At 47.1% G+C, this 25946-nt stretch overlaps 2 protein-coding genes across 2 annotated transcripts in view; one reads left to right on the top strand and one right to left on the bottom strand.

The window, feature by feature from the left end:
• SGPL1 (sphingosine-1-phosphate lyase 1) overlaps nt 1–7185 on the top strand; it is a 32025-nt gene extending 24840 nt beyond the window's left edge. The window contains exons 9-14 of the mRNA XM_082310595.1: nt 457–555; nt 1619–1768; nt 2027–2265; nt 2911–3057; nt 4093–4213; nt 4312–7185. Coding sequence (XP_082166721.1) covers nt 457–555; nt 1619–1768; nt 2027–2265; nt 2911–3057; nt 4093–4213; nt 4312–4452 — 897 coding nt within the window. The 3' untranslated portion in view covers nt 4453–7185. The remainder of the gene's footprint in view (nt 1–456; nt 556–1618; nt 1769–2026; nt 2266–2910; nt 3058–4092; nt 4214–4311) is intronic.
• A 1640-nt stretch (nt 7186–8825) lies between these two features.
• Nucleotides 8826–25946, bottom strand: part of PCBD1 (pterin-4 alpha-carbinolamine dehydratase 1) — a gene marked incomplete at both ends in the record, with an annotated part of 123534 nt that continues 106413 nt past the window's right edge. Inside the window, 3 exons of the mRNA XM_082308800.1 lie at nt 8826–8924; nt 9462–9542; nt 9908–10039. Coding sequence (XP_082164926.1) covers nt 8826–8924; nt 9462–9542; nt 9908–10039 — 312 coding nt within the window. The remainder of the gene's footprint in view (nt 8925–9461; nt 9543–9907; nt 10040–25946) is intronic.

Below are 25946 nucleotides of genomic sequence, written 5' to 3'. Positions count from 1 at the left end.
CTCTTTCTGTGGGAAATTAGCATTGTACAGCAAATAGCAAGAAATCTACCTATCCAGGTGGCAAATCAGTGGATAGAGGGATGAATGCTTCATGGAAATAAGGAACAATGGCAGGAGTAAGTGTCTGTCATTGCAGATAAGGTTTTGTTTGAAGTAATTGGATATAAACTATCCCTTTTTCCTGTGTGGGTCATTTAGAATCAAATAATTTATGTATTTCACAAACAGCCCCAGATTTCAGATGAGGGCAAACAAAAGCATTCTAGTCTTTCCAAGTGGATGAGTTAAATTACTCAGTTGATGTCTGCTGATGCTTGTAGCTCATTGCTTTGCTTTCCATAGGCTTTTGTGTGTTGGTTTTAAGACCAGACGCTGCACGTTTTCCCTTTTTATCTTTTCTGGCAGGGTGGCACTTGGTAAGTGGAATGTGAGCATCTTCTCTCTTTAAATCTTCAGGCAATGAGGAGAGCTATCTCGAAGAACACAGCAATGCTGGTCTGTTCTGCTCCCCAGTTCCCCCATGGAATTATGGACCCGATTGAAGAGGTGGCAGAGGTAGGGTGCCCCTGGGATTTCTGGGGTGCTGTGGCAATAAAACCAGCATGTCCTTCCGTACAAGAAGAGCAGAGGGGTTCCAGGATGCTAACCAGTGAATCTGGTGGGAGGAGCGGCCTGGTTGGGAGGGTATTACTGTCCTTAAATTGGGTATTAACCGACGGCAGGGTATGTACAACACAATTTGGAAGTTAGGAGGAATATGGGACTGTTTTCTTGCACTCTGTAACGGCTGCTGGAGGGTGGGCTTTAAATACCATAAGTACCTCTGGGCATTGCCTTAAAGCTATTTGTGTGGGGCTGGATTTTGGACTTGAGCTGGTGCATGCAGTGTGTAACAGCAAGGCAAAGTGGCAAGCCTTTTGCACATGCTTTGTCTCTGAACTCTCAAGTCTGTGCCGTAAACTTCTGCTGTAACTGAAGGTATGTATTGTGTATGTGACTTTGAGCTCTGCTGCACCCACTGCGAGACCAACCAGAAGGGCATTCTTTGATGTCTGAGAGGAAATAACAGCAAAATAGTCCACCTGGTAAAAAGGCTTTGATTTAGGGCCTATTGGTTGTAGCAAGCTTGGTGCAGAAGTTGGAGGAATGCGTGGAGGGAGTAGGAGTCAAAGGGCTGGGATCTTATTTTTCAAACACACATCTTGATTTTTCTGTCCACGCTCCAGTTGTTATTTATTTTGTATGTAACCAGCCAAGGCCTCTGATATTCTTTTCAGTTGGATCATGCCCTTACACTTTATTGCGGATGTTCCTTTCAGACCACATTTGTCACATCTCTTTGGCAAATACAGCAAGCTGCCAAAATGCAATGTTGTTATTCCTCTTCCTGGCAATCTTCAAATGTGTGGAAAGCAGGAGAAAGCATCCCACAAGTAGCGAGCCCTTCCAGATCTCCTATCCTCAACAGCTTGAGAGTGGCATGCTGTTCCAAAAGGGTCCAGGAAACATTTAATTGTGAAATGCAGAGTACCTTTTGGTGCCTGAAGTTTGGGTGCCCTGACAACATTGTTTTCTTGCCTGATTGCATGTTACTCACCAGAATGTCTTGTTCACACAGCTTGCGGTGAAGTACAAAATCCCCTTCCACGTTGACGCCTGCCTGGGTGGTTTTCTTATTGCTTTCATGGATAAGGCAGGGTTCCCTCTAAAGCGTCGCTTCGACTTCCGCGTAAAGGGTGTGACCAGCATTTCTGCTGATACCCACAAGGTAAGAAGTGGAGAGAAAGGTCTTCCGATGCTTTCATTTTTGGGGAGCAATTCCCAATGCCATCCCTGCCTTCAGACATTTCTTCTCTGCAATGTGGAGGAGTGCTAAAGTGCAGGGGTAAGGCCTGCCCTATTCAGATGCTTTGTGCAGTGCGCCAAAGTATGGGCAAATGGGATCTTGGTGATGGCATGCAGCGAGTGCTTGAATGTATTTCTGTGCCCTCCTGCTGCTTTTCAATGCTTTCTGTGCCCCTTACAGTATGGCTACGCTCCCAAGGGCTCCTCAGTGGTGCTGTACAGCGACAAGAAGTACAGGAGCTACCAGTTCTTCATAGCACCTGACTGGCAAGGGGGCATATACGCCTCCCCCTCCGTGGCAGGCTCCAGGCCTGGTGGAATCATAGCTGCGTGCTGGGCAACTCTGATGCACATAGGGGAATCGGGCTACGTTGAGGCTACGAAGAGGATCATTAAAACGGCTCGTTTCCTCGAATCGGAGTACGTGCGTGCCTTAGTGTTTTGATCACACTCTGACCCTGTTCTGGACTCGTTCTCCCAAACTGCTTTTGTTTCTCCTGCAACTTTTTCCCCCCGCCCTGGAGAAGCTATAGCGTGTTACCTGCTGGGTGGGGATCCACTGGGCAGTTATAGGAGAAGGTCCTTTGTTTATGCCCAGGTTGCTGCCCTGTGCCAGATAGCCGAGAGGCACAGGGAGGAGGGGTGCAGGCATCTTTATTTGGCTGACTTTGCTTTGAGAATTTCTTCTGCCTCAGCCATGGCTGAGGGGGAATCTGGAAGGACTTGCTGAAGATGGTGAAAGAAGGGTTATACTTGCTCTTTTTGGGGTGCTTGTGTTGCTATGTGAGCTGATAAGCTGATCTCTGCTGCTCTGATATCCCTTGCCTCTCTGTCCTCCCTCTTTTCCATTTCTTCCTGAGTGTACTTGACTTTAGGGGCCTCTAATGACCTGAATCCTTTTGCAAGTTCACACAGCCTGGGCTGGTTGCATGATTTTTTTTCATAGGGATGTGCTGTCATCTGTTCCCTTCCGTAGCTTTTCCTTTAAGGCTCCAGATAGATGGACAGAATATCTGATCCTTGTAACCCTGGTCGGTCACTTCTTTCCTCCTCTTTCTTTTTAAGGTTGAGAAAAATTGACAGCATCTTCATTTTTGGGAAACCTGAGGTGTCTGTCCTCTCCATCGGTTCGGACACTTTTGACATTTATCGATTATCTAATTTCTTAGCTGCAAAAGGATGGAACTTAAATGTCCTACAGTTCCCATCAAGGTGAGTTTGTGGAGACCAGTGGAGAGTGATGTGCCTAGCCAGGCTATGCAAGATGGTTGTCTTCAGGCCATGTAGTGCTCTCGATTTGCTGAGTGGTGTTGTCCATATCTGATAAATTGCATGTAGACTTTTCCTCTGCAGAAAAGGAATTACTTTTGTAATTGCTTATATATAGCAGTTACTGCAGTGAGGATAAGGCGGTAGTAATTTTAATGAGCCTGGCAGAGGACATATCTGAGGCTCCCTTTCTATTTACCTCTGTCTAATACAAGCAGAAAAATATAAATAGCCAGGGCTTTATCTCATGTTAGTTAACTGAGGTTTTGTAGATTGATTTATTTATTTTTAGTATCTTCTTGCTGTCCACTGAAGGTGAAGGTAATTGAAAGAACAGTGAGGGGCTGATAATTTTCAGTGATCTTTCCAGCCTGGTGTAAAATGAATGTTTGTCAGAGAGTTTCCTTGAGTGGGTAGTTGTTGTTTTTCTGTGGGTAAAAGGGGCAAATGCTCTCAGATGTAGCTGCACTGAAAAAATTTTGGACTTGCAGTTAGCATGAAGTGAAGTCGAGAGAGCCTGAAGCGATAGCTCGGAGATGTGAGTAGCCTTGTTCCTTCTGGTGGATGCTAACTTCCACAGCTGATGGCTGATCTGAGCTGGAGAGGAAAGGGAGGAAAATGATGGCAAGGATCACCGTGCTTGCAGGCAGCTACGTTTTTCTCACCAGAGGTAGCTGGAATGAGGTGAGAAAATTATAGGCCTTTAAATGTGTATGGTGAAGTCAGGAAGGAAGGAGGAGTTGCTGTTTTACAAAAGAACTGAATTCTCTGCAGCTTGGTTCTAGCAAGTATTTTGCAGGGGTTACCTTTAATTGAGAGTGGATCATCTTCTCCCATTATACTGCTGAAATGCTGTTTTAAGGAGATACACAGTTGTCACTGGCCAGGGAAGGACTAATTTGTGGTCAGTCGCTCAGAAAATGCAGAGCTGTATGTACTTGAGATGGTTAATCTCTCCCCTCTCCCCTGCCTGCCCAGCATTCATCTCTGCATTACGCAGTTACACACGAAGTCTGGTGTTGCTGAACAGTTCCTGAAAGATGTGAAAGACAGCATTGAGGAGATCATGAAGGACCTCAACGCCAAGACCACAGGCATGGTAAGGAGGCCAGCATATAGTGAGGGTGCATTTGGGGTGACCGTGTTTCTCTGACGGCATTAACGATCCTATGTAACGACCTCTTCTTCTCTGCCTAGGGAGCCATCTATGGAATGGCCCAGTCCGTCCCAGACAGGAGCTTGGTGGCGGAGATTTCTCAGGCGTACTTGGATGGCCTCTACAGCACGGATGTTCCTTGCAGTGAAAAGCACATGAATGGCTCTCCCGGCCACCACTGACTGTAGTGCAACGATCGGTGGCTTGCCAGCTAGCACTGGGATGATTCTAAAGGTTTCCTAGGGGAAGAGATTGCAGTAAGCCTTTGTTCCTACAGTTGCAGGTCTGATGGTGGCTTGATATTGAAAACTTCCTTCCCCGTCTTAGTCTGTTCTGAAATCTGCATTATTTTCATGCCCAACTTTAGTTTTAGGGCTTTTCTCCCCTTCCCCCTGCCTATTTTCATCATGACTATTGATGGTGAATTGAACGTCCATTCCATAACTCCAAATTCCTCAGGTATTCTGTGTGTCACTTTCATTCCTTGCTGTTTCTTCTCCTCAGACCCGGTATTCAGCCGGTGTCCAGCCAAGTGTTAGATTTGAGTTCTCATGTTGTGTTCCAAAGCTTCAATCTTCCCAGAAGCTGAAGGTAGAAAATAAATTGAATATTTTGTTTTCTTTTGAGTATTCCTCCAAGCTACTGCATTTAACAGACTGTGCTGGGAGCCTTATATCTATGTAATGCAGAGCCGATAAATTGGCAAAGGAAAGATGGTCATGTACTCTGTTTGAAATCCCCTCTGGAGATCTCAGTAAGACTGCAATCAATATCTGCTGAGGAGAAAACAACCCAACACAAAATCCTTTTCTGGAATCTCTTAGTTTGAGTAACAGCAGAAATAGAAACCAAGCGGGTGGTGTAAGGAGAGGAACTGGATGGTACTGAAAATCCTAGGTACATAGTAACTGTTTTGCTTCCCTGCCTCTTCTAGGAGGCATGCATTTACCACCTAGAGTGCTTGTTGTACCTTGCACAATTCCGGAGATGTGCAAAACAGTGATTTCACTGTTCATAACTTGAAGGTTTTGCACTATCTCACAATGCTGTAGTAGAGTCAGTCAGGCCCTGGCGTGTGTCATGGCTAGGGACTTCACGTGCAAACGGATGGCGCCAAAGCTGACCTTTTTTTACCATGATCTTTTAGTATAAAAAGGTGACTTTTGTAATAGTAGTAATCTCTCTGCTCTTTGCACTGATTCATTTAAGGCACATTCTCAAAAGGGCATTCACCATTGTGCCTTGATGCTTCTCTGGCTTTTTTTTGTGGGATGCCAGGGAGGGTTTGAGGGTTCAGCTGTCGACCGCAGCGTTTGCTGCGGTCGTTTCCTTATGGTACTATACTAAAAAAAACCTCAAAGGCAGACTGGCCTCAGAGAAAGTATGCTTGCCTATAGGTAGAATAGTAGTTGTATTGAGCCAAGTCCCTTCACAGTATTACAAAGATGCTGGTATAGCTCTGAGAGGTAGATGATAGGATGCAGCAAGTTGGAGGTATTCAAGCCTTGGGCATGTGGCTCACCCTTCCTACTTTTCTCTGCTGTTTTTACAGTGAGAGAGTTTTCCCAGTGCAACTTGTGAGGCAGTTGCGGCCTTAAGGACAAGCTAGAATCTCTTGAGTTATTAAACAGTGGTAGAGTCGCCCCTGCAGGGCTTTCCCAGGTGTTTCCTCTCAGCTTTTTGCATGATACTGAGAGTTTCCCAGGCGGAGTTCAACACTTGGGAGAAGACTTCGTGCCATGTCTAGAGAGTCTTGTGCAGGGCAGTTGAAGGCATCTGTATCTCTGCTGTAGTGGGCTTGTTAGCCTGAAGTTGACCCTCACTGGCTTAACGCAGCTGAAGCACACACTTGCACAATAATTATACCGAATGAGAAGGTTACTTACCAGCCACTGCACAAACCAGCGCAGCAGCCTTGGGCCCAGGGATTGTGGGAAGAATACTTGCTTTTTAACAGGTTTATTCTCAGTGCTAGGAGACAAAAGTATTTTGGCCATCTGCCCTTAAATTGATGACTTTATGCATGTCTCTGAGCCCTTGTGAAAACATCGCATTTGAATTGTGTGATAGTCTCTTGGTGGTGTTACCAGCTCTGGCAGTCAGCATTTATGTTGGACCTATTTATTCTGTTAATGTCTTACCAATGTGACCATGAATTTGCTGTACTTTGGAGACAGTCTTAAGTGTCTGGCTACTGTGATGGTTCTCTTTTGAACCGAGATATAAAAAAAAGAAAACAAAAACAAAAAAGGGAGGTACTCTTTTTGTTTCTGCTTTAAAAGAAAGGGGGATGGATTGGGGTGGGGTTATGGAGAGAAAAACTCCCTCCTCTTCCCTGGTTGCATTCTCCTCCGAGGAAGTAGATGGATCTAACAGATCAGTGCTCCATTTCACATTTTTGGATGTATTTGAAGATGTTATTTGTAAGTCAATGTATTCCATTCTGGGCCTCACTTACTAGTGGTGTTTCTGGGTTTAATTATTTTATGTGTATTTGTTCTATACTGTTAATATAATCTGGTCAGGAATAGGCCACTGTAATTTACTGGTGTGTTATCTCTATTCATCCTTGTTATCTAACATGTAATCTGCATCTCCTTTATCATGCCAAATGGTCTTAGGAAAACGGTGCAATTAACAGGCAGTGTAATTACTTAAAAGAGGAGAAAAAGAAGAATTTTATGGACTGGATTATGATCTGAAACTGGATGGTACTTTAGACCTGGAGTGATCTTTGTGACTATTAATTCCTGTGAGATTTTTGACTGTCAGGTTTTCCAAATTTGTTGCTTGTACAAAGCACTCCCAAGGGATTTGCGTGCTCTTAGGTACTAGACTGAAGAATATCCAATGGGATGGACCAAGAAGAGATGTGTGTCTTCATGCCATGGATTTCATCTGCACTTTTCTGATGACTTGGGGGAGGGGTGAGTGGAAGGGTTGCATACAACACAATAATATCTTGCCCAATAAATACACATTGACTTTTTAACAAACAAATGGGACGAGTTGTTCATCTGATGGCAGTATTCTGTATTGTTCTAATTTGCCACTGTAAAACTGTAGGCTGAAATAGCTGAAGAGGTGGTGAAAACAGGCCTAGTTTGTATTAAAATGGTGCATTTAGCTATCTAGGCTCATTGAACTCTTATTTTTCTGTTTCAATGCTTATTTGAATGAGTGGGGACCTATCGCTCCTGGTCTTTGCTCATGCACAGCCTAGTCTGTAGCAGGGAGAATGGTTGCTGAATCTTACTAACCCTGCCGGAGGGCTGCTCTTTCATTCTGTCAAGATAAAGGTGGTGTCTGTGGCTGCACCTTGCCTGTGGTGGTCAAGGATGCTGAAAATTGTCATTTTAAGAGCTGTGGATTTTTCTCTTAATGCTTTATAGAACTTTAAAGGGTTAAAAAAAAAAAAAAAGGAAAAAGGCAGACCTGAATTTTGGGTGTTTGTAGTGTTTCTCCCAGACTGTTTTGCTGAAAGCAGCTAGGGTTGGTTTCACAGCAAATTGTTCCTGTTGTACCAAAAACGCAGCAATTTGGCTGCAGACTCCCTGAATGCCGAGATCATTGTGTTACTGGAGTGAAGATCTTACACCACCAAATCCACCTACAACCTCTTTTGGGAGATACCCCACCATAAGAAGCCCCTGGCGCGTTGCTTGTGCTGCTTTCGTGCCTTTTGGTTGTGCCTTCCCTGTGTGTGTGCGCCTTGGCCATGATATGCTTCTGATTTTAGCACAAGCAGTTTTTATGTGATCTGCTCTGGCTTTGATAATCTCATTCTCTTTCAGACTCCGTTCACTTTGAGGTGCAGGCCTGCGTAGGCACATGCCATTTCTCCACGTTGCTTTATCAAGAAGCTTTTCCATGGCAGAAGCACCTTCTTGAGAGCAGTCAGGCCAGTACCTGCCTTGGGAAAACCTGCTGGCATTATTTTGACAGTGAGGCCTCCTTCCAAACTGACATCAGGTTAACCAAGACCTTTATTGTAAACATTTGCAGTTGATGTCCTACTAAAGGCCGGTTACAATAGGGGTGAGATCACATGCCTGCTTATAATACTGCTAGAGAGAGGTTACAGTAATAACCAAATTGCACATCACAGTTGCCGGTATGTTATAGAGAAACCAAAGGGTTCACGTACCATGTTTTAGGTAGAAAGCATATTCCAGTAGGTAAGAAGCAATACCACAGTGGCTGGATGGGGTCAGGCTCTGGAAAGATTTACTGGTGCAATTGTGTAACATGACTCCTGGTAAAAGGGCACCTCTGCTGAAAGCCAGAGAGGCTCAGCAGTTTGTGGGCTGGTAGCGCACAGCTAATGAAGGGTTTAAGAATGGAAAGCAACAAGATCAGAGATGGATATATGCATGGTGCCCAAGAAGCGCCTCCATCCATCTGAGTTGTGGCAGGGAGTTTGGCATGGTGTTAGACAGTCTGGATCCAGGAACTAGCTTGGAAGTGGGAGAAGGGTCTAGGTGCAGCCATCCAGGCGAGATGCAGGTTGTGGCAGTGGCAGAGTTGATTTTTGGCTTCATGTGTCTCTCTCTAGTCAGGAGAGAGAAGCTACGACCTGCTCGATGAAGCTGGCCAAGTTGATGTCTCGCTCCGATAAGCCTCCACACTCGTGGGTGCTCAAGGTGATGTGAACCTAAACCAGACAGACAGACCGACCAAGTGTTGCTGGCAGAAAGAGCAGGAACAGTTCCCCCCAGTGCTGCAGACAATTCGCATCTGATGAGGCAGGTATTATGTTCTCCAGACTTGTTAGCAAAATTTCCTGGGGTGGGAGAGGTGGTCTGGCATTTTGCCTGGTTTTCTCCTTCCTACAGCTCATCCTGGCCACAAGCTGTCACTGCCACCCCTGCCTTGGTCACAGCAGCCAGCTGTGCCCACTTTTCAACTCTTTCTCCAGAAGCTTTTCCCCTTGCTGCTACTTCTGATCCCGATTTAAAAAAGCAACCCTGGTGTGCCAGGCAGCTACTGCTCAGCTGGACAGGTTAAAAAAGGGGGAGGAAAGGATCTGTGGGTGATAGCTGTAGGCTGTCTGTGATGTGCCAAGGGAACAGCACCTGAGGAAAGAGGTCCCACTGATCTGGACAGCACTTGCTGCTGCTGTCCTATGCCTCACAAAAGGGATGTGTTCTCTGAAGAGCTCCGGTTGCCTGCCCCCATCCCTCTTTCTTACCTTATTGTACACATTGAACCATTCAGGGTGGTGATCCAGTTTTTCTGCCTGTAGAGCCACTCTGGTCATGAAGCCAAAGGCCTGCCCAGTGCAGTAAGAAGAAAAGTTAGCTCTGAACCACTGACCCTGTGATATATTGTTTTTCACCCCATTGCTATTAATTTTACATGATGTGTTTCTAGGTAACCCAACTAAATGCAGGACCTGGGATGTTCTGTATCTTTGTTGGGGTTTTCTATGGGTTTTCCTCTTTTTGGGGAGCTTTTCCCAGACAAACCATGTGCTGGGTTGAGCTCTTTGGTGTCTTGGGCAGGTTATCTTGCTCAGCCATTACATTTCAGGAGAAACACGGAGGGGTTTCTTTAGCTGAGCCTTGCGGATGAGACTCCCTGCTCTGCAAACCAGGTCTCCCGCATTGTAAAACTCTGTGCCACTGATGCTCATACCCGGTTGAAGTCCTTGAAGTGGAACTCTTTGAAGATGGCGTCTCTGCCTTCCACCTCGTTCCACCCCACGGCTCTCAGGTTTGGCAGCAGCTGCTCCCTCTCCTCCGCGCTCAGCCTGTGGGCTTTTCCTGCCTGACACCGCAGAAAGGAAAGGGAAGAGGAGCAGATCAGCGTGGCAGAGGTAGGATGAAGCAGATGTTCAAAGCAGCAAGGCATCTCATGGGTCATGGAGTCCGTGCAGACTGGGTGGGAGGGTTAGAGTGTGTGTGTGGACCTGAGTTGGGGGGTGCTGATGACAGGGGATATCAATGCTGTCCTCTGCTCCCTGCCCTGGGTACATCCTGCATGTACCTAGGTCAAGTGAAGTCCAGCTTGTCACTTTTGTCCTCTGACCTGCAAGACCTACCACTTTACCAGTGTATATATGTATTCATTAAAACCTGAGGTACTAAGAAATGATGGCTGCGTAAGGTTAAGCTCCCAAATACATTAAATATAATCTTCTGGGGAAAAAAACCTGAAACTTTGTGATGGCTTCTAAAACTGAGAATTGCTTGCTTTTGACGTTTGTGAGGTATCTTCCTGAAGCAGGAGAGCTTTATTTGCAGGTCATCTGCACTGGAAGCCTGCTTTAGAGGAGAAAGAAGTGTGAGTCAGAGAGATGAGTCACACTAAATTGGAGTTCAGCTTCTTTTCCTTTTCAATCTCCCTTATGTTATGATGGAGTCTAAGAGGCTGTTTCTATCTGAGTAACAAAGGGCAGGGGGAGGGATTGTGATTTAGCATTGTCTTGCCCTCTTGGGCAGAACTGCTGTTATTTGTTTTTCAAGGGGAAAAGAAAAAAAAAAAACCAAACAGTTCTTGGCTTTGGGGAATGAATATGGTCAAAGATGAAACTAAAATGGAGTTCTTGGGGGTGGGGGCTACCTGAGGCAGCGTATCTTCTGGCTTGGTGGGGAAGGCAGGAGTGAGTGCGGAGGGGTATTGCTCTATCTGAAAGATTATGTTCTGGCAATTAAAATTCTTTCTTAGTGGGTGATCTGATCTTTTGCCTTGATGAGGATTGTTGTTTCTCAATGACAAAGACCAACATGTCTTTGCAATTTGTTTTCCTTTATATGCTGTAGAGCAAAGTGTGGCAAGTTAGGTATGAGTCCCAACGAATACAGCCCACTGTTTCTTGTGGGTGTTTGCTCAGCTGTTTAAGATGCTGCTTCTGAGCATCAATGTCCAAGCAAAGCATCTCAAGGGGCTGCTGACCAAAGAGGGCAAATCGTCCTTTCCTATAGTTTACCTACTCACAGGCTGTACAAAGCCAAAGACGCAGCCGTGGAGCTGATGTTTTTGTGGGGGGTTCTTTGGTTTTGCGTGTTTTGAGGAAGATTGGAAAGATCATGCTCTATTCCCCTGCTACTGGGTCTGCTAAGCCACTGGGGCCGTGTGGGTGGCTACCTGTCTGCGTAGCCGCGACCCTTATGCTTAGAGAAAGCTGTCAGCTGCAGAGCACTCCATGAAATGGAGAGTGCCAAGGTGCGCGCTGAGGGGGTGGCTGGGTGTGGGATGGTTCCTGTCCCCCTGGCATCCCAGCTGCACGCTCTCCCTCTTGCACGGGGTTTTGGGAAAGCCTTCCTCGCTCCTGCGTGCCCCGGCCTTGCTACTAGCGTGCAAACCACCCACGCCACCTTTCAGTTTGTGCGGTGTTTTGGATGGCCTTCTGCCAGCCCCGGCTCCACCACCCCCCACTAACGTCAGCCCCATCCCTTCCTGAGCCTGAGCTCACTACCTTTGGAGGGAAGGTAGTGAGTAAACACAGCTCAGTGCAATAAACCCTCAGCCGTTGCCCTTCCGTGCCGATGGCGTGATAAGCCGGTGCGGGTAGCTTAGCAACTGGATAATGTGGGGACGGAGGCTGGCTCTGCGCGGGGCCGCTGGCAGGGGGGCACCTGTGGGGGCTGCCCTGGGGGACTCTGGTGGGAGTGGGGTAGGGTCTACACTAGGTTTCAGGACCAGGGGCTGAAAGCTCCTGCTCGTATATCGGTGCTAATGAGAGAAAAGGCTGTGTAAAGCCGGAGCTGTTGCTTGCCTGGAGCAGAGGGGTATGAACACAGGGGGCTGGGTGCTGAGCCAGCCTCCTCTGGGCAGAGCAAGAAACCAGGCTGCTTGGAAGGGATGTGGCTTAATTGTTCTCTGAACCCTTTTCTGCATTGAAACTACATGGGAGGATGGGCCCTGGGGCTTTTTCCGGGCCCAGCTCCTCTCTGAGAGCCCAGTGCCAGTGGGAGGCATGACCAGGCTGAGGTTTGGCCAACAGACCACATGAAAGCCAGCTCCTCGGGCTGCGTCTTGTGGTGGCAGACCCCCTGCCCATCACACCCTGTGTGCCCTCCATGCTGCTCCCTCCCCAGCACATTGGCCAGCCTGCTGTTTTTGTCAACATAGCATGTTAATGCTTTCATGTGCACTTACTCCTTTAAAACACACTCTTCTCGTTAGGGAAATTTAATTATTTTGTGTTCTTTTCCTGACTTTCAACTGCTAAGGCATTGGGATTTTTGTTTTTCTGTCAGCAGGAAACCAAGTTGATGCATTGTGCAACCAAGGGAAAGGAACAAGCATGGGAAACTGGGAGAGCTTTGGGCTTTTTGGAGATGAAACAACCCTCTGTGCTCAAACTAACATCTTCCCTTTTAAGGGTGACTTGTCACCTAGGAGAAGGTAAAGGAGACAGCCCTGGCGTGAGCAGGACCTGCAGGCAGGGCTGGAATGCCGTATGCCACAAGACCCACAGTCTTTTGCTCCTGTCCCCTCTGCTGCTGTGAAAAAGCTGATTTCCAGCTGGCCAGGGTGGGTTGCATGGGCTGTGCAGATGGAGCATGTGTGGGGGTCATACTTGCCATGCAGAATTTGAGTGGGGGTCACGCTGGCAGTGCAGCCTTGCTGACGGACCCTTTCCCTCCCCCTCGCAGAGGAACTGAGCCTGGAGAGCGCTGGCTTTGGTAATTCAGCAGCAGCTGGCGGAGCTCCCTGTGTTACTTATTAACCACAGCGTAGAGCTCTGCTCCTTTCTCCCTTTCCTCCTGCCTTTTCTCAGAGGCTGAAGCTACCGCTGAAACCTTCCTGCCCCATCCTTTGCTGCTGCCTGCAAAGCAACAGCCAGATTTCCCGGTAGTGACTTACCATCGCCTGTGGGTCTCCGCGGCCTCCGTCCCCGGTCCAGGCTGGGTGGTGGACGCTGTACTGTAGCCCGGTGGAGCAGTGGCTTGTCCGGGGCGGCGGGAGGGAGGCGTGGCGAGGGGGCCGGGTCCACCCACGGTGAACTGCTGCCCGCGCCTTTCCCAACGCTGTCTGGCAGTGGTCACCTGCCTGTGCGGCCCTGCCGGACTGCGGGGCTTGGGGGATGCTAAAACAGGGTCTCTTTGAACCCCTGCATGCTGAAGCGGTGATGCATCCACCCCTGAACCACCTGCCCCTCTCCTATAGGGTCACTTTTTTAACCTGTTGCACAAGCAGAAAGCAGGATGGGATGGAGAAGGGGCAGTCAAAGCCGGTACCACTGGATGCTGCTGGCAACGTATGTGATGAATGTGACAGTCATCCTGGCTGAGCACACGTGTGCCTCCCAGCCCTTTTAGCTCTGTGATAAACACGACCTGAGGGCTGCATTGTCTGGGGACAGCCTGGATTATATTGCAGCACGTGAACCAAGAGACAGGGTAATGGGGGGAACCGTGTGCGGCACAATGCTTCTGAGCGTTTTTAAGGTGTTTTCTCCCGTTGCCGAGGGAACTGTGTTTGCACGGATGCCGCATGCTGCTCCCTGGCGTGTTTTTGCTCTCCAGGCCTGCCGGATTTGTGCCCATGTCCTGCAGCTCATTGTCTGCTAAACCTGCTCACGTGATGGGCAATTTTCCAGTGCTGACAACAATTTTATACCATGCTGATGTACGTGGTAGACAGAAATTCAGCACTCTGCTATACCCTCATGGCTTTCTTTACCCTTGAAGCAACTGATTCTGGAAATTTTTTAATATAGTGTGACATACATCCCTTGTATATACTCTTGTGCACATTTTGTTTTCTACTGTTAGGGTTTGTGGGTGCCACAGAGATGATTTGTTTCTCCAGCAGGCAAGTTAGAGGGAAGCAAATTCTTCCTTTCCTTTTTTTGCCCTCTCTAGATTTGCTTGCCAGGGTGATGAAAAGGGAAAATGAGCATCTTTTGTGTCTTGGGAGACCCTGAGTGTCTGTTTGGGGAGAAAAGACTTGGAGAGCAATGCAGCACCTGAGAAGAAAATAATTGTGTGCAGATATGAAGCTGGAGGCTTTGATATGGAGGAGGAGGGGTGCTGTACAGTTTCCAGCAATGAAATCAGGAGATGGGATTGTTTGTAAGGTTGGGAAAGGCCAGCAGAATAGTTTCTTAGCATAAGTTTGAATTACAGGACTGGCAGTTTCATCAGCATAGCCCAGCAGAAGTGCCCCTGTAAACAGCGGCATAAGCAGGAGGTAAAGGAAGCAATATTGTCATGAAGTTGCAGGTGGAGATACGGGTGCTGCAGATAACAGCTGTGTTCAGGGGATCTCAGCTGCAGTTTTCTCAAGAAAATGCCGTGACACTTTTGATGGTGACTTGTCAGGGCTTCAGATGCACCTTGGCTAGGTGACAGTGCCTCTGTTGGCCTCCCTATTGATTTGGAGATGGGGGAGTAAGCAAATACCCCATCTCTCATGGAACCCCGATTTCCCTCTGTTGGATTTTGTTCCAGCACAGCTGGGAGATGATCCTATTTACCTTGCCAATACGTGTGCTGCCAGTACAGAGCAACTGACAGACACCTCAGCTCATTAGAGGTGAGAATTTCTGTGGTTGGAGAACATCAGGAGAAAAACGATTAATTATACTGTGTCTACTGATTACCCAGCTCCTTTGTAATGGCATTTTCTCTCCTAGGTTATAAATCAAGCCTTAACCGCCAGACTTACATCCCCTTGCAGAGGGATGTGCTTTTGCTGAAAAGTGTCAACAGGGCAGTTGTGATTTTCCTCGGTCTACGGTGTGAAATTGTGGCCGGGGGGATCCTTTGGCTGACTCCAACTCCTGAACCCCTAAGTGCATGAAAGTCACCCTCTGCACAGCTTTAATTTCTCTTTTTGAGATGAGACTCTTTAGATTTGCTTTTAATGATTAATTGAGTGATGTTGGGCAAGCTGTTTGCTCAGAGCAGTTTGTAGCCCCGTGCAAGAGGCATGCTTGTTTACTGGCAACAGATGATTTTTTTTTTTTCTTTTTCCCTCCCTTGTTGTCTAGTTTGGAGCTGTGCTTCTTTGGGCTAGGTCAATGGCAGCTAAACCCACATGTGAGCGTTGCTTCTGTGTATTGGGAGGAACTCTCATATCAGTCACCTACTACTATTATTTTTATTTTGTCAATACTTTTTTAACATAATGTACCTGACCCTGAAGGCTGCTTTGGTTGAGATCAGTGTACTATCTCTCGTCTCAAGATTTGCTTTTTGAATTCCCCCCCCTTTCTCATTTTACGTTTCCTGAAACATTTTTGTGGTCCCTTTGAGGGAAGAGGGATACTAGTTTCCTTCTCTGAGAGCGCTGGCTGCAATGTGTGACTGCTTGCAATCATGTAAGAGATGTGGAGAGCGTGATCCTTGGTGCTTCCAGGAGAGCGAAGCTCCCTGCAGGAGCTTAGGACTCTCCAACACAGCAACAAGTGGCTTTTTTTGGCATGCTTTTTTTTCCCCCCACATGGTTTGATATTTTTTTTTTCTTTTCTATGTTTTTATTTCCCCACAGTATGTGCTGGCTCCTCACTTAACAGTATTAAAAATGTGCTCAATGTCATCTTCCTGCAGGTGTGCTTTTCCAGGTGACCCTTGGGAACCGCTGACCTGTGGGATTAGCATTAGCATGGTTCAAGTCACGGTAAATTCACTTATGACTTTGCATCTTGGGCCCTCTCGTGAGGCAAATGGGATTAACCAGCAAACAAAGTGATGGCTTCTGCCATCTTGTTTGCTGCAATGCAAGTTTGCACTGGACGGGCTGTTAGCAGAGCCGCTGACTCAGCAGCAGGATGTTTGCTGATGACACTGGCAGAAGGAGTCTTTATCTCAAGCAAGGTGCAGTTACAGGGCTGGGTGTTTGTTTTATATTGTACTTTGGAAGAAGGGTGGGTGTCCTCTGGCACTGCATGGGAGAGGTTTGTCTGTCATGTCCAGGAGGGACCCAATGGGGGTTACCAAATAGAAAACACACATCATGTGAAGATCTCCTGGGCCTGAAAGTAGGTGAAGGTAGAAAAAGGGAGAAGCTTCATTTATGCTTGTTCTGTTCTTGTACTTCCCAGGTCCACTTCTGGCTGTAGCTGGAGACAGGGTGTGAACTAGATCCTGTGTCAGGATGTCTGTGCTCCTTAGAGAAGGCATTTAGAACATCCTGGGTGTGCTCTTAGTTTGCTTCGGCTCGAACTGATGTGCTTGGCTTTTCTTCAGGTCTGGCAGCATCTGCCATTCCTTCTTCCCACCGTTCGGGAGGGAGAAGGGCTTGCTATGCTTCACCTCTTTTCCCTGAATGGGGAGAGCCAGGGCAGGAGGACTGTTAGCAACCCACGAGGTGGGGGAGCAGATTTTTGCCTGGTGGGTACTGAATTGTCCATGTATTTATGGCTTTGAGGTTGCTCCTGTGATGAGACTGAAACTCATGTGTTGTGGGTAGGGGGGAAAAAATTGCTTAGTTAGCAGGGAAACAATTAACCAGCTGCAGTGCCTCAGGAATTCACTGGGAATACATTTTCAGAGTTTGCATCCATGTTAATGGCTTTTGAGTGAGTAGCTTGGGACAGGGTCACAATCCCCTGGTGTGAACCTCAGCCCCAAAGGGTGTTTTAAGCCAGGGTGGGCCAACCTGTCTCATCATTGACTGCTCTGCTGGTATCTGAAGCATTGCTCTTGTGGCACAATAGATTTAATTAAAGAGTTTGTTTAGCACTGGAGGGGATTTATTGCAGTTGTGACAAGTTTAAGTTGACAAAAGGGCCCAATAAATAGAGATGAATCGTTAATTATTCCTGGGTGAGACTTCCTCTTGTAGCATCATTTTATCAAAGTCAGTGAGGGCCAGGATTTGGCCTCAGCACAATGAGCAAAATAAATTGGATGTTGGTACAAATAGGGGCTTCTCTGGTCTGCTCACACGATGCTTTAGGTAAAGGGCCCTGATGTTAGGCAGTGTGCAGGTACCCTGGAGAAGGCTAGGTTGAAAAAAATGGCTAAAAAAGTGGCATAACCACTGTAATGTGTAGAAAATGTGAATACCAAAGTGGGAGACAACTGCGTGCAAGACAGTGGAGTATCATAGTATCTGGAATTGATGATGGTTGCATTGAAGGGATATTTCCCGGAGGAGGAGGAGGATGATGCAAACCTGAGTCCAAAGTACCTGAGTGCACGTTGCCACGGATGCCTTCTCCTGTCAGACTGGTGCAGGAAGAGACAACCCATTGCTAGCCGATACATGGAGAAGCCTGGCATGAATTAGATTTGCAAACTCAAGAGCTGAGCCAGAATAATCCTGCTTTCACTCTGCGTTTGTCCTTGAAACCAAGTGGCATGACAGAAACAAGGGCCATGGGCCCTAGCAGCTAATGTACTCCTGTGTCACAAGTCTTGTCCTCAGGGTCCCCAGGAGTTTGCCTCATGGTCCATGGGGGACGGTGGTGAGATCATGCAGTTTGCTGCCCTGCCAAGGCCTCTCCGTTCCCTGCAACGGGATATATTTGCCCTGGGGGAAGGTAACACATCAAAACAGCCTTCTCCCCACCCCTTGCTTTGTCCAGTCTGCTGATGGATTAATCACATAACTTCCCTGGGCACAGCTGGAGCCTGGTGCAAGGGAAACTTCTTGTATTCAGCTTGTTTCCTGACTTTCAGTCCAAATTTGAGTTTCTTTGCTAAACACGTTGGATTTTCTGGCAAATTTGCAGGGGTTGTGGAGCGTGAGTATCTTGACAGATCTGGAAACTTTTCTCCCATCTTAAAGAGTGAGTTTTGCTCCTCGTTTATGCAGGGAGAGTTGGGCGCTGCATGTTAAGCGGCTGCTGTAGAGCCATGTCTTGTCACTAGGGGTCAGGAAAATGCTGAGAAACGGGAGAGCTCCCTGAAAATGCAGCCCCTGGCAGGAGGGCACAGGGTTGGGGCTCTCAGAAACCCATCTGATCCCGAAAACCAGGAGTGATTGCTGACATTATCAGCTCTGCTAAAGAGTGGCTGCGCTCAGCAAAGCGGCTCTTCAGCTGGACCTTCATGACCAAATTGTGTCCCGTGAGAAGCACCTCCAGATCCTTTGGTGTGCACCAAAGCATCTGTGCCACTCCTGGGACATGCTTGCCCATAGATAGATAAGCATTGAGGATGTCTCTCCAGCCAGATTGCTCAAGGTCTTTGGTTACCATTGCTGTTTTTAAGTCCTGGAAGTCCTTGGGTTTTATTTGCAGCTTCCCAATTGCAGGTCTTGCAATAAGCTGCCCTGAGGTAGGGTCAGGAGAGGAGCCCTGGGTGTGGACGTAAAGGCAAGGTTTGTCTGTACAGACCTTTTATTGGGCAGGATTAAAAGGTAGGATTAGAGAAGGCAGACAAGCTTTTGGGGATATAAGCTCTTCGATCGGAACTAGAAACGGCAGGCTTCAAAGCCACATGAGTTGAAAAGAGTAGCTCAGAGATTAGTGAGAAATTTAACATGTACAGTTGCTTTGGAAGGAAAGAGTGGCTGTAACGTACAGGAGATGATGATAGGTGAGTGGAGAAAAAAAAAAATGTGCTAAGGCAGTGATTTTCTTGGAGACAGAGACAGGTAGCTTATGGGCTGTGGCACATGGTGAGGCTGGTAGAGGGCACAGTGGCCAACTCCAGGAGCTTTCCTTTACTGTAGAGTTGTGAATTTTATTTCCCAGATCTGCCTTTGGGAAATGTTTCATAGTATTTTTTTTTTCCCCTCAGATCAGGGCTGAGAGAGCAGAGGGAGTGATTTTTTTTTTTTTTTTTTTTTGTTGGTGATAAGTGGTTCCCTGCTGGCTGCTGGGCATGCTTGTCCCTTGCACATTGTCTGTGGGAGTCTGTTTGGGCACTCAGCGGGTGCTCAGTTTCATCTCCAGCCTTCCCAAAAGGGAAGTAGGTGAGCTGGATGAAGTGTATCACATTGCTGGAAGCACAGGGGTAATATCCAGGCATGGAGCTGCTGGAGATATGTGGGCCAGTTTTGCGGGTTTTTTTGTGCAGAATCTGATAGCAGAAACTCATGTGTGAAATTCATGTCAGGTGCAGCACTGATCTTTTTTTTTCTTGTTAGCATTAAACATACTCTTTTGATGAGGTTACTCTCTTATTTATATTACCACCTCTATTTCTCCCCAGCCTAATGAGTTTGTACTGCTTCTTACAAACTGAATTCATCTGTTTTGCTTGTTCTTGCTATTAGTGGGAACGACCACTGGACCATGCTGTCTGCACTGTTTGTTCGAAGCAGGATAAAAATTAATGGGAAAATTGTGTACACAGCAGTCTTAAGAAACCAAAATGCCACTGTGCCTCACCCATTGGGGGTAGCAAATTAGATAACGTAGCAGCTCGCTTCAAAGTCTGAGGATAAAGCGTTCTTGTGGCAGGCATGGCAAGGAGGGGAGAGATGAAATACTACAAGCTGTCACTGATTCACAGCCTGGGCTGGAAGTTTGCTGATGTGCTACGGCAAAAAGGAGCTGTGTTTAATTTCAGCTGCCTCCGCTCCCTCCTGTGACAGCTGTATCTTGGAGGGGCTTTGGGCTCAAAAGGAGGGACTTGTTACTCGTAATGGTTTGCCTCAGCTCTTGGACCTCTGCTTACATCCCTCTGAGGTGCTGTTGAAGGTTGTCTGAGTAGTACCCTGAACTGGGCTTGGAAATTGCTACTCAGTGTAGGCTGGGTTTATGACCTTGCAAAGGTGAAGTCTTGAAGCTGGTAGGGAGGAAGGAGAAAGGCAGGTGATCGTTTCTGACCTGAAGTGGAAAATCACTGGTGCTGTGAACTCCTGGGGGACATTGCATGATGGCACAAGCTGCCCTGTGTTGTTATCTCAGAGCTCATGTCCTGTGGCAAGATAGCTTTCATGGGGTGCTGCCGCTGTCTGCTTGAGGCACCATGAAGAGTCAAGGTGTTGGTGACAGTAAAAAGGACCAACAGTTCCAGTGCAACTGGGAGATGTGATATTGCCTGCTGTGGCAGCAAGGACTTAAGTCAGCAGGATCAAAAAGCAGCCTCTGTGCACTAGCAGCAACATTGCTCAGCAAAAAGAGGGTTTCTCTCCAGGAACCAGCTGTTGATCAGCAGTTTACAATGAATGCCCAGCATGTAAATAAATACAGATGCTGTGGTGGTGCCGTGGACTTGAGCCCGCCCTTGAGGCCTGCATGGCCATGTGCTCTGTGATAACTCAGCTGTCTCTTCTGATGCACAATTGAGCAGGTGAAGCTGATTCACTCAAGCCTGGTGACTGCAGCTGATCTGCTGCTTTAAGCAGGTAACTAGTGGCTTATATGACTGACAGGTGTCTTAAATCAGCAGGGATACTCCATGAAGTATTTCAATGTACCTCACCCCAATAGATGCTTGGGAATCCAGTCTTGCTTTTGCTACCAAATTCAGCATAAGGAGGGAGGACTGTGATTTTTAAAAGCACCTGCATTTTTGGGTGCCTTCCTGGTGCCACTGCAGTCCTCCAGTGCACAGACATAGCTCTTGTGGGGGGAAGGAGTGAGGGCCCATCTGGTGAGAAATCAGGTCTGTCTTACCCACCCTGTCTACACACTAAAATTTGCAATCTATCTGAATTGTTCCTTCTGGAGCCCGGGTGTGGACTGCAGCTTAATGCTCCCATCTTCCTTAGTGGCGCGTATTTTTCATTAAGTAATGCTCTAGAATATTTGCATTACAGGCTATGAACCAGAAAAATCAGACTGTTCTTGCTGTGGTTCTGGGTCATGTTTTGCATGCGGTTCATTGACAAAAGTAACCAACCAGCAGGGATGAGTTGGGTAGAAGGTTTTTTTACTGTCTTTGTGGTACCATCTTCTGATGAAATTTGAGAGGCAACATAAGATCTGCTCCGCGTTTAGTTTAAGAGGAAGAGATAGTACACTAGTTTTTATTTCTCTTTTATTTCTTTCATTTATGCTGCTGGAAGGTTTGGCTCTGCTTTAGAGCATAGAATTGCTTTTCCTTACAGAAAAGGTGTTTTAGAGCTTGGAGGAAACTTTAACAAACTGGAGGACAGGCCTAGATCTTCCCCCTCTTTGCCCTGTGTCTGTATCTTCACTGGCAGTAAGCATGGTGCAAAAAGCACCTGTCTTATTTTCCAAATCACTATAGCCAGTGATCAAGTCTGCCATGTCAACAAAAAGCATTAAGACCTCTGCTTTCTGCTGATGCAGAATGACAATTTGTGGCTCAGGCATTACAAAGATGTTAGATGCTGAAATTATGACCACTCTGTCAGATTGGCTGGATAATTTTTGCTCCTAAGCCTTCCACCAAGATGATTTTCAGTGCTTGGAAATTAGTCTTGCTCTGCAGAGCTGTCAGTGTCTCCCAGCTGTGTCAGTATGTGCTCTAACAAATGTGTGTATATATGATATAGCTATTTCATCATCATTCCCTGCACTCTCCAGACACCTGGGAAGCTTATCTTAAGTGCAGCTCTCCTATCCCAGGAGTCGCTTTTGTTAATTCTTCTTTTCGTTTGTTTTTCAGTAGTGTAGAAAAGCCCCAGAACAGGCTTCTTGTGTTTGGTGTTTTCCCCCCCCCCCCCCCCCCCCCCAAGGCCCTGTAGACACGCAGGGGGAGAGATTTTGTGCTCCGCGTACGTTATGTTTGAAATGGATGGGGGGAGGTTTTATTTGTACAGGTAGGAAACTGAGGCAAGGAGAAATCAAGGTGTTAAAGACCCAATTCTCAGCGAAAGTTTGTATCCTCCAAAGGTAGAAGGCAGAAAATTGTTGTATAGGGAGGCTGTGCTGAGGTCTCTTGGGCAGGTCTGAAAGGGTTGCAGATCCCCTTGCAGAATGGGAGAAGCAGTGCTTAAAACAGCAGATCCTTTGAGAAACAGAGCGCCCATCCACTGACATTCCCCATTGCCGATCTGCAGCTATGCTCTTGGGTCGTCCGAGAGGGGCCGCCTCCATCCCCAGAGCACTGTTCCTCCCTGAGGATGCCTGGCCCTGTAGCAACTCATCCTGGACACATCCCTTCCTAGCAGGAGGTGGGAGATGCAAACAAGCCCTCTGGAAGAGTTTCTGCCTTTGTTGCTTGCAGTGAAGGTGAGCTGCGAGCCTCCGGTTGCCTCATCTTCCTTTTGGATACGATCCCCGACCGATTGAGGCTCTATTATTAGTAGCCAATGTGCCGGTAGAGTCATTCTCCTCCTAGCTCTGCTAATTAATCAATACACCCTGTGACAGCTCTTGACCATTAAATTGACATTTCATTAGTATCCAGACCCCAACAGCATGGATGAACCCATCTGTCTTCATTAGCTCTTGGATTTCAGCATCAGGAACAGGAGCCAAAAGTGACAGTAAAAGGGCAGTTTCCTGTCTCGTCCCTTTCTCATCCCAGTGAAAACTGACCTTGCTGATGTTTTTCTTTCTTTTCTCTCCCCACCCCTTGTTGTATGTTGGTTAAAGGAGAACATGGGCAGTAACTTCAGCTCCTCTTCTTCTTATTCTAAGTGATTATCCTTAGGAAAAAGGTGGACAGGATCCTCTTTAAAGGTAGATAAATAATGTATGATTATCCTCATTTTGTAAGTAATCCGAGAATGTTTCTCAGGTCACGAAGGAAAGAAAGCGAAGATCAATACTTATCGATGTCTGAATTATCTTCCGCCATAGTAAAAATTAACTTTGCCAGTGGTTTAGCTGCATCTGCGCACAGGTAACCCTCAATTGGCCAAAATTTTATGCACAACCTCAAAACCAGGAAGGAGGAGTTAGACTTCTTGGAAGTTTTTCCTGACCTCACCAAACATCTGGTGTTTTCCTGGAAGTGATGAGAAACCACCGCTGTATGCTCAACCTTGCTCTCCACAATGCGAGGGCATCACTGTCCTTGCTCATCTGTGAGGTTATTTCCTGAACGCTGGTGTAACGCGGCAAATATTCAGTCATGTTGGGAAATGGTGTAATTTCCTTCCTGCTAGTTGAATCTGTCCTGGAGCAATTCCTCCTTTTGTCAGATTTAGATTAAAGAACTAAAAGGACTCAGAGAGGCCTCCTGAGATGCTGAAGTTTGTCCCCTGCTCTTGGGTTACACGATGTGGTCCTCCAATCTGTGAATGTCGTGGGGGTGGTGGGTTTGGCCCCTATTAACTTCTCTTTCTCCTAAAGCGTGTCCTTTCCTGTTGGTTGGGAGGAAAAAAGAGAATAAAGGCCAAGCTTTGAAGAACTGAGCTGGCTGAGCAGCTTTGCTGCTCCCATCAGGCGTTGTACACCATGCAGAGTTGTACTCTGTGCTGCCCAAAGACCCGTTTGGCCATCCCAAACGGTGGGGCTGTGGGGCAGGGAGCGCCTGCCCATCTGTTTTCAGTAAGAACCACAGAAATGCAAAGCGGGATTTGCATGAGGCTTGTCAAACGAAAAGGAGATGGGTTGTACTTGGCTGCGGTGCTTATGGGGTGAGTTGCGAGGGTGTTCTGTGGGCTCAGGGTGTTTCATCGGCTAAAAGTGAGAGCTCCCCGAGACTTCTGGAAATCTCATGAGGCAGAGCACCAAAAAGGTGTGCTTTGAGCACAAGGAAATTTGTGTGCTCCTTTGACCTTTTGCGGCATCAATACCATGTCCCATGGGTGGCCCAGGGAGGGATCGCGCAGTGGATAATTGCGCTGCATCTCAGAGCCATTCGGGCCTCGCTCCCTCCTGCACCATGGGTGCCAGAGATGAACAACAGATGTTATTCTTACAGTTTGCTCCTCCCAGGCTGCTGTGCGTAGGCACTGCTTGAGCTTTTGTGTTTTGCTCTCTGTTTTTGCAATAGTGTTTCTGGGATTATCTTTTCTCCTCTTCCTGTAGAACTTACTCGGAGCCGCCTCCATTGATACGCGTCTGTATCTGCTGAGAACCCTTCTATCAGTCGTTTGCCCAAAGCCACCACTCTAAGTTATTTATACAGTGATTAGTTAAAGCTTCAGATATTTAATGCAACCTTTAAATCACACATCCACCAACGGCTATTGGTCACATAAAATTTCATTGAGCGGTATCTATCACTTACTGTTTTTCTCAATGTGTGCATATATTTAATTTTCTGCAGACCTCTCTTGCTGATATTTTCTGCTGAGTAAATAGGAAATCGAGGGACTTCAAAAAGTGTTTTGTTGCATTGCAGTGAGTGAATTACTTGTAAAGAGAACATGGAATATAAAAATTCATCTTGCAAAAAAAGTTGTCCTGTTGTATAAATCCCATCTCTCTACGTTAAAACAGAATCAAACATAAAAATAAGATGTATTTTTTTCACAGCATATGTAGCTAGTAAGGACTCTTCCAACCAGCTAGCTTTGATTAATCAGCCTTGTTGGGTTTACTTCTGTTTTTTGCCTCTTCTGCCTCAGCTTGTAGTATGCTTATGGGACAACATCTGCTTTGTACTAGGGGTTCAAAACTGTGCATGTAAATGCTTGAATTCAAAGATACAGTCAAAATTTAATATTTTTAAGTTGGCTCACAAAGCCAAGTTCTTGGCCTTACCAAAGGAAATGAAACTTGGAAGAAATGGAGGTAGAAAATGTAAACTTGAAGTCTAATGAAACAAACTTAATTTTTGGAACAAGTAGTAATTAAAAGAAGTGAAACAATACTATGCCTGCATCTGCAAGTGGAGTAGCACTGAGAGCTGGGCTGAGCCCAAGCCAGCATAGACCCTGAAGTGAAGCATCTGGGTACCTAATCTCACTCTGTGGTCAAGAGAGGTGGCTTGAATGAATCTCAAGGGATGATCCTGGGTGCATTGAACTGCTCCATGAGGGTCTGTCCATGACCCCAGTTGGACGTGACAGCGGCTGGGACCAGGGAGCAAGGAGCCTGGAATTGGGTAGGTTGAGTGCCAGCCTAAAGATTCAAGTGCTTCTGTGTACGTGCAATGCAAATTCTCCTTTGCGGGTGTGTTGGGTCAGTTTGGAAAGCCATGCTCAATTTGTGTGTCCTCAGCTTGGAATTTGGGGGCGCTTTTGAAATTTGAAAACACTGCATTTCAGTTGGTCTGGAGTAAAATGTTGCAATATGTCCATGTAACATGGTTGTGACCATCTTAGCCAGCTTGGAGTGAACAAGTCTCTCCCTTTCTGTAGGTTTCTGTAGGGTTGGTGAAGAAAGGAGGAGGCCAGGGACTCTGAAGAGGAAAAGGCATGAGCTTTCCCCAGCTCTGTGTGCTTTAGCAGAGACCTGCCAGCCTTCCCTGCCATTGCAGAGCTGCCTCGATAGCCCCACAGCCGCCTTGTAAATGGGATGTCCACATGCATCCCCTGCTCCTTCAGTCACAGCCTGCAGCCTTTTTGGTGGTGAGCAATCCAAACCCTGAAACAAGTGCAGTTCTGGGGAGCAACAGGCTGGTGTTTCTACCACCCTCTGGCAAAACAGCTGGCAAATTTGGAGCCCCATCTGCTTATGGGGTTTGGTGGAAAGGAAAGAGAAAGTTGCTTGTAAGTCTAGTGCCAAAACAAGGGACGTGCAGTACTAATGGGGGCTTACCCTGGGGTGCGGACACAGCCTCACCTTGGCACAGCCCTTTCCCAGCCCAAATATGGGGCCAGCAACTCCTTTCTCCTCCTTTAACCTGGTTGTAAGGAGCTGAGGAGAGGAACAGGAGGGAATAAAAGGAGAAGCTGAGGTTGGGGAATGGCAGGAGAGGGCTCTCGGTGGGCAGTATGGATGGCTGGGTTGCGGGTTGGCTGCCTGCCTGACCCTCACCGGGCCTAATAATGTTTTCTTCAACTCCTGACTGCT

Source organism: Platalea leucorodia, assembly GCF_965183815.1.
Source record: "Platalea leucorodia genome assembly, chromosome: 4".
In the NCBI taxonomy this organism is placed as follows: Eukaryota; Metazoa; Chordata; class Aves; order Pelecaniformes; family Threskiornithidae; genus Platalea; species Platalea leucorodia.
The sequence above is the reverse complement of the archived record's forward strand: the minus strand, read 5'-3'. Positions and strand labels throughout refer to the sequence as shown.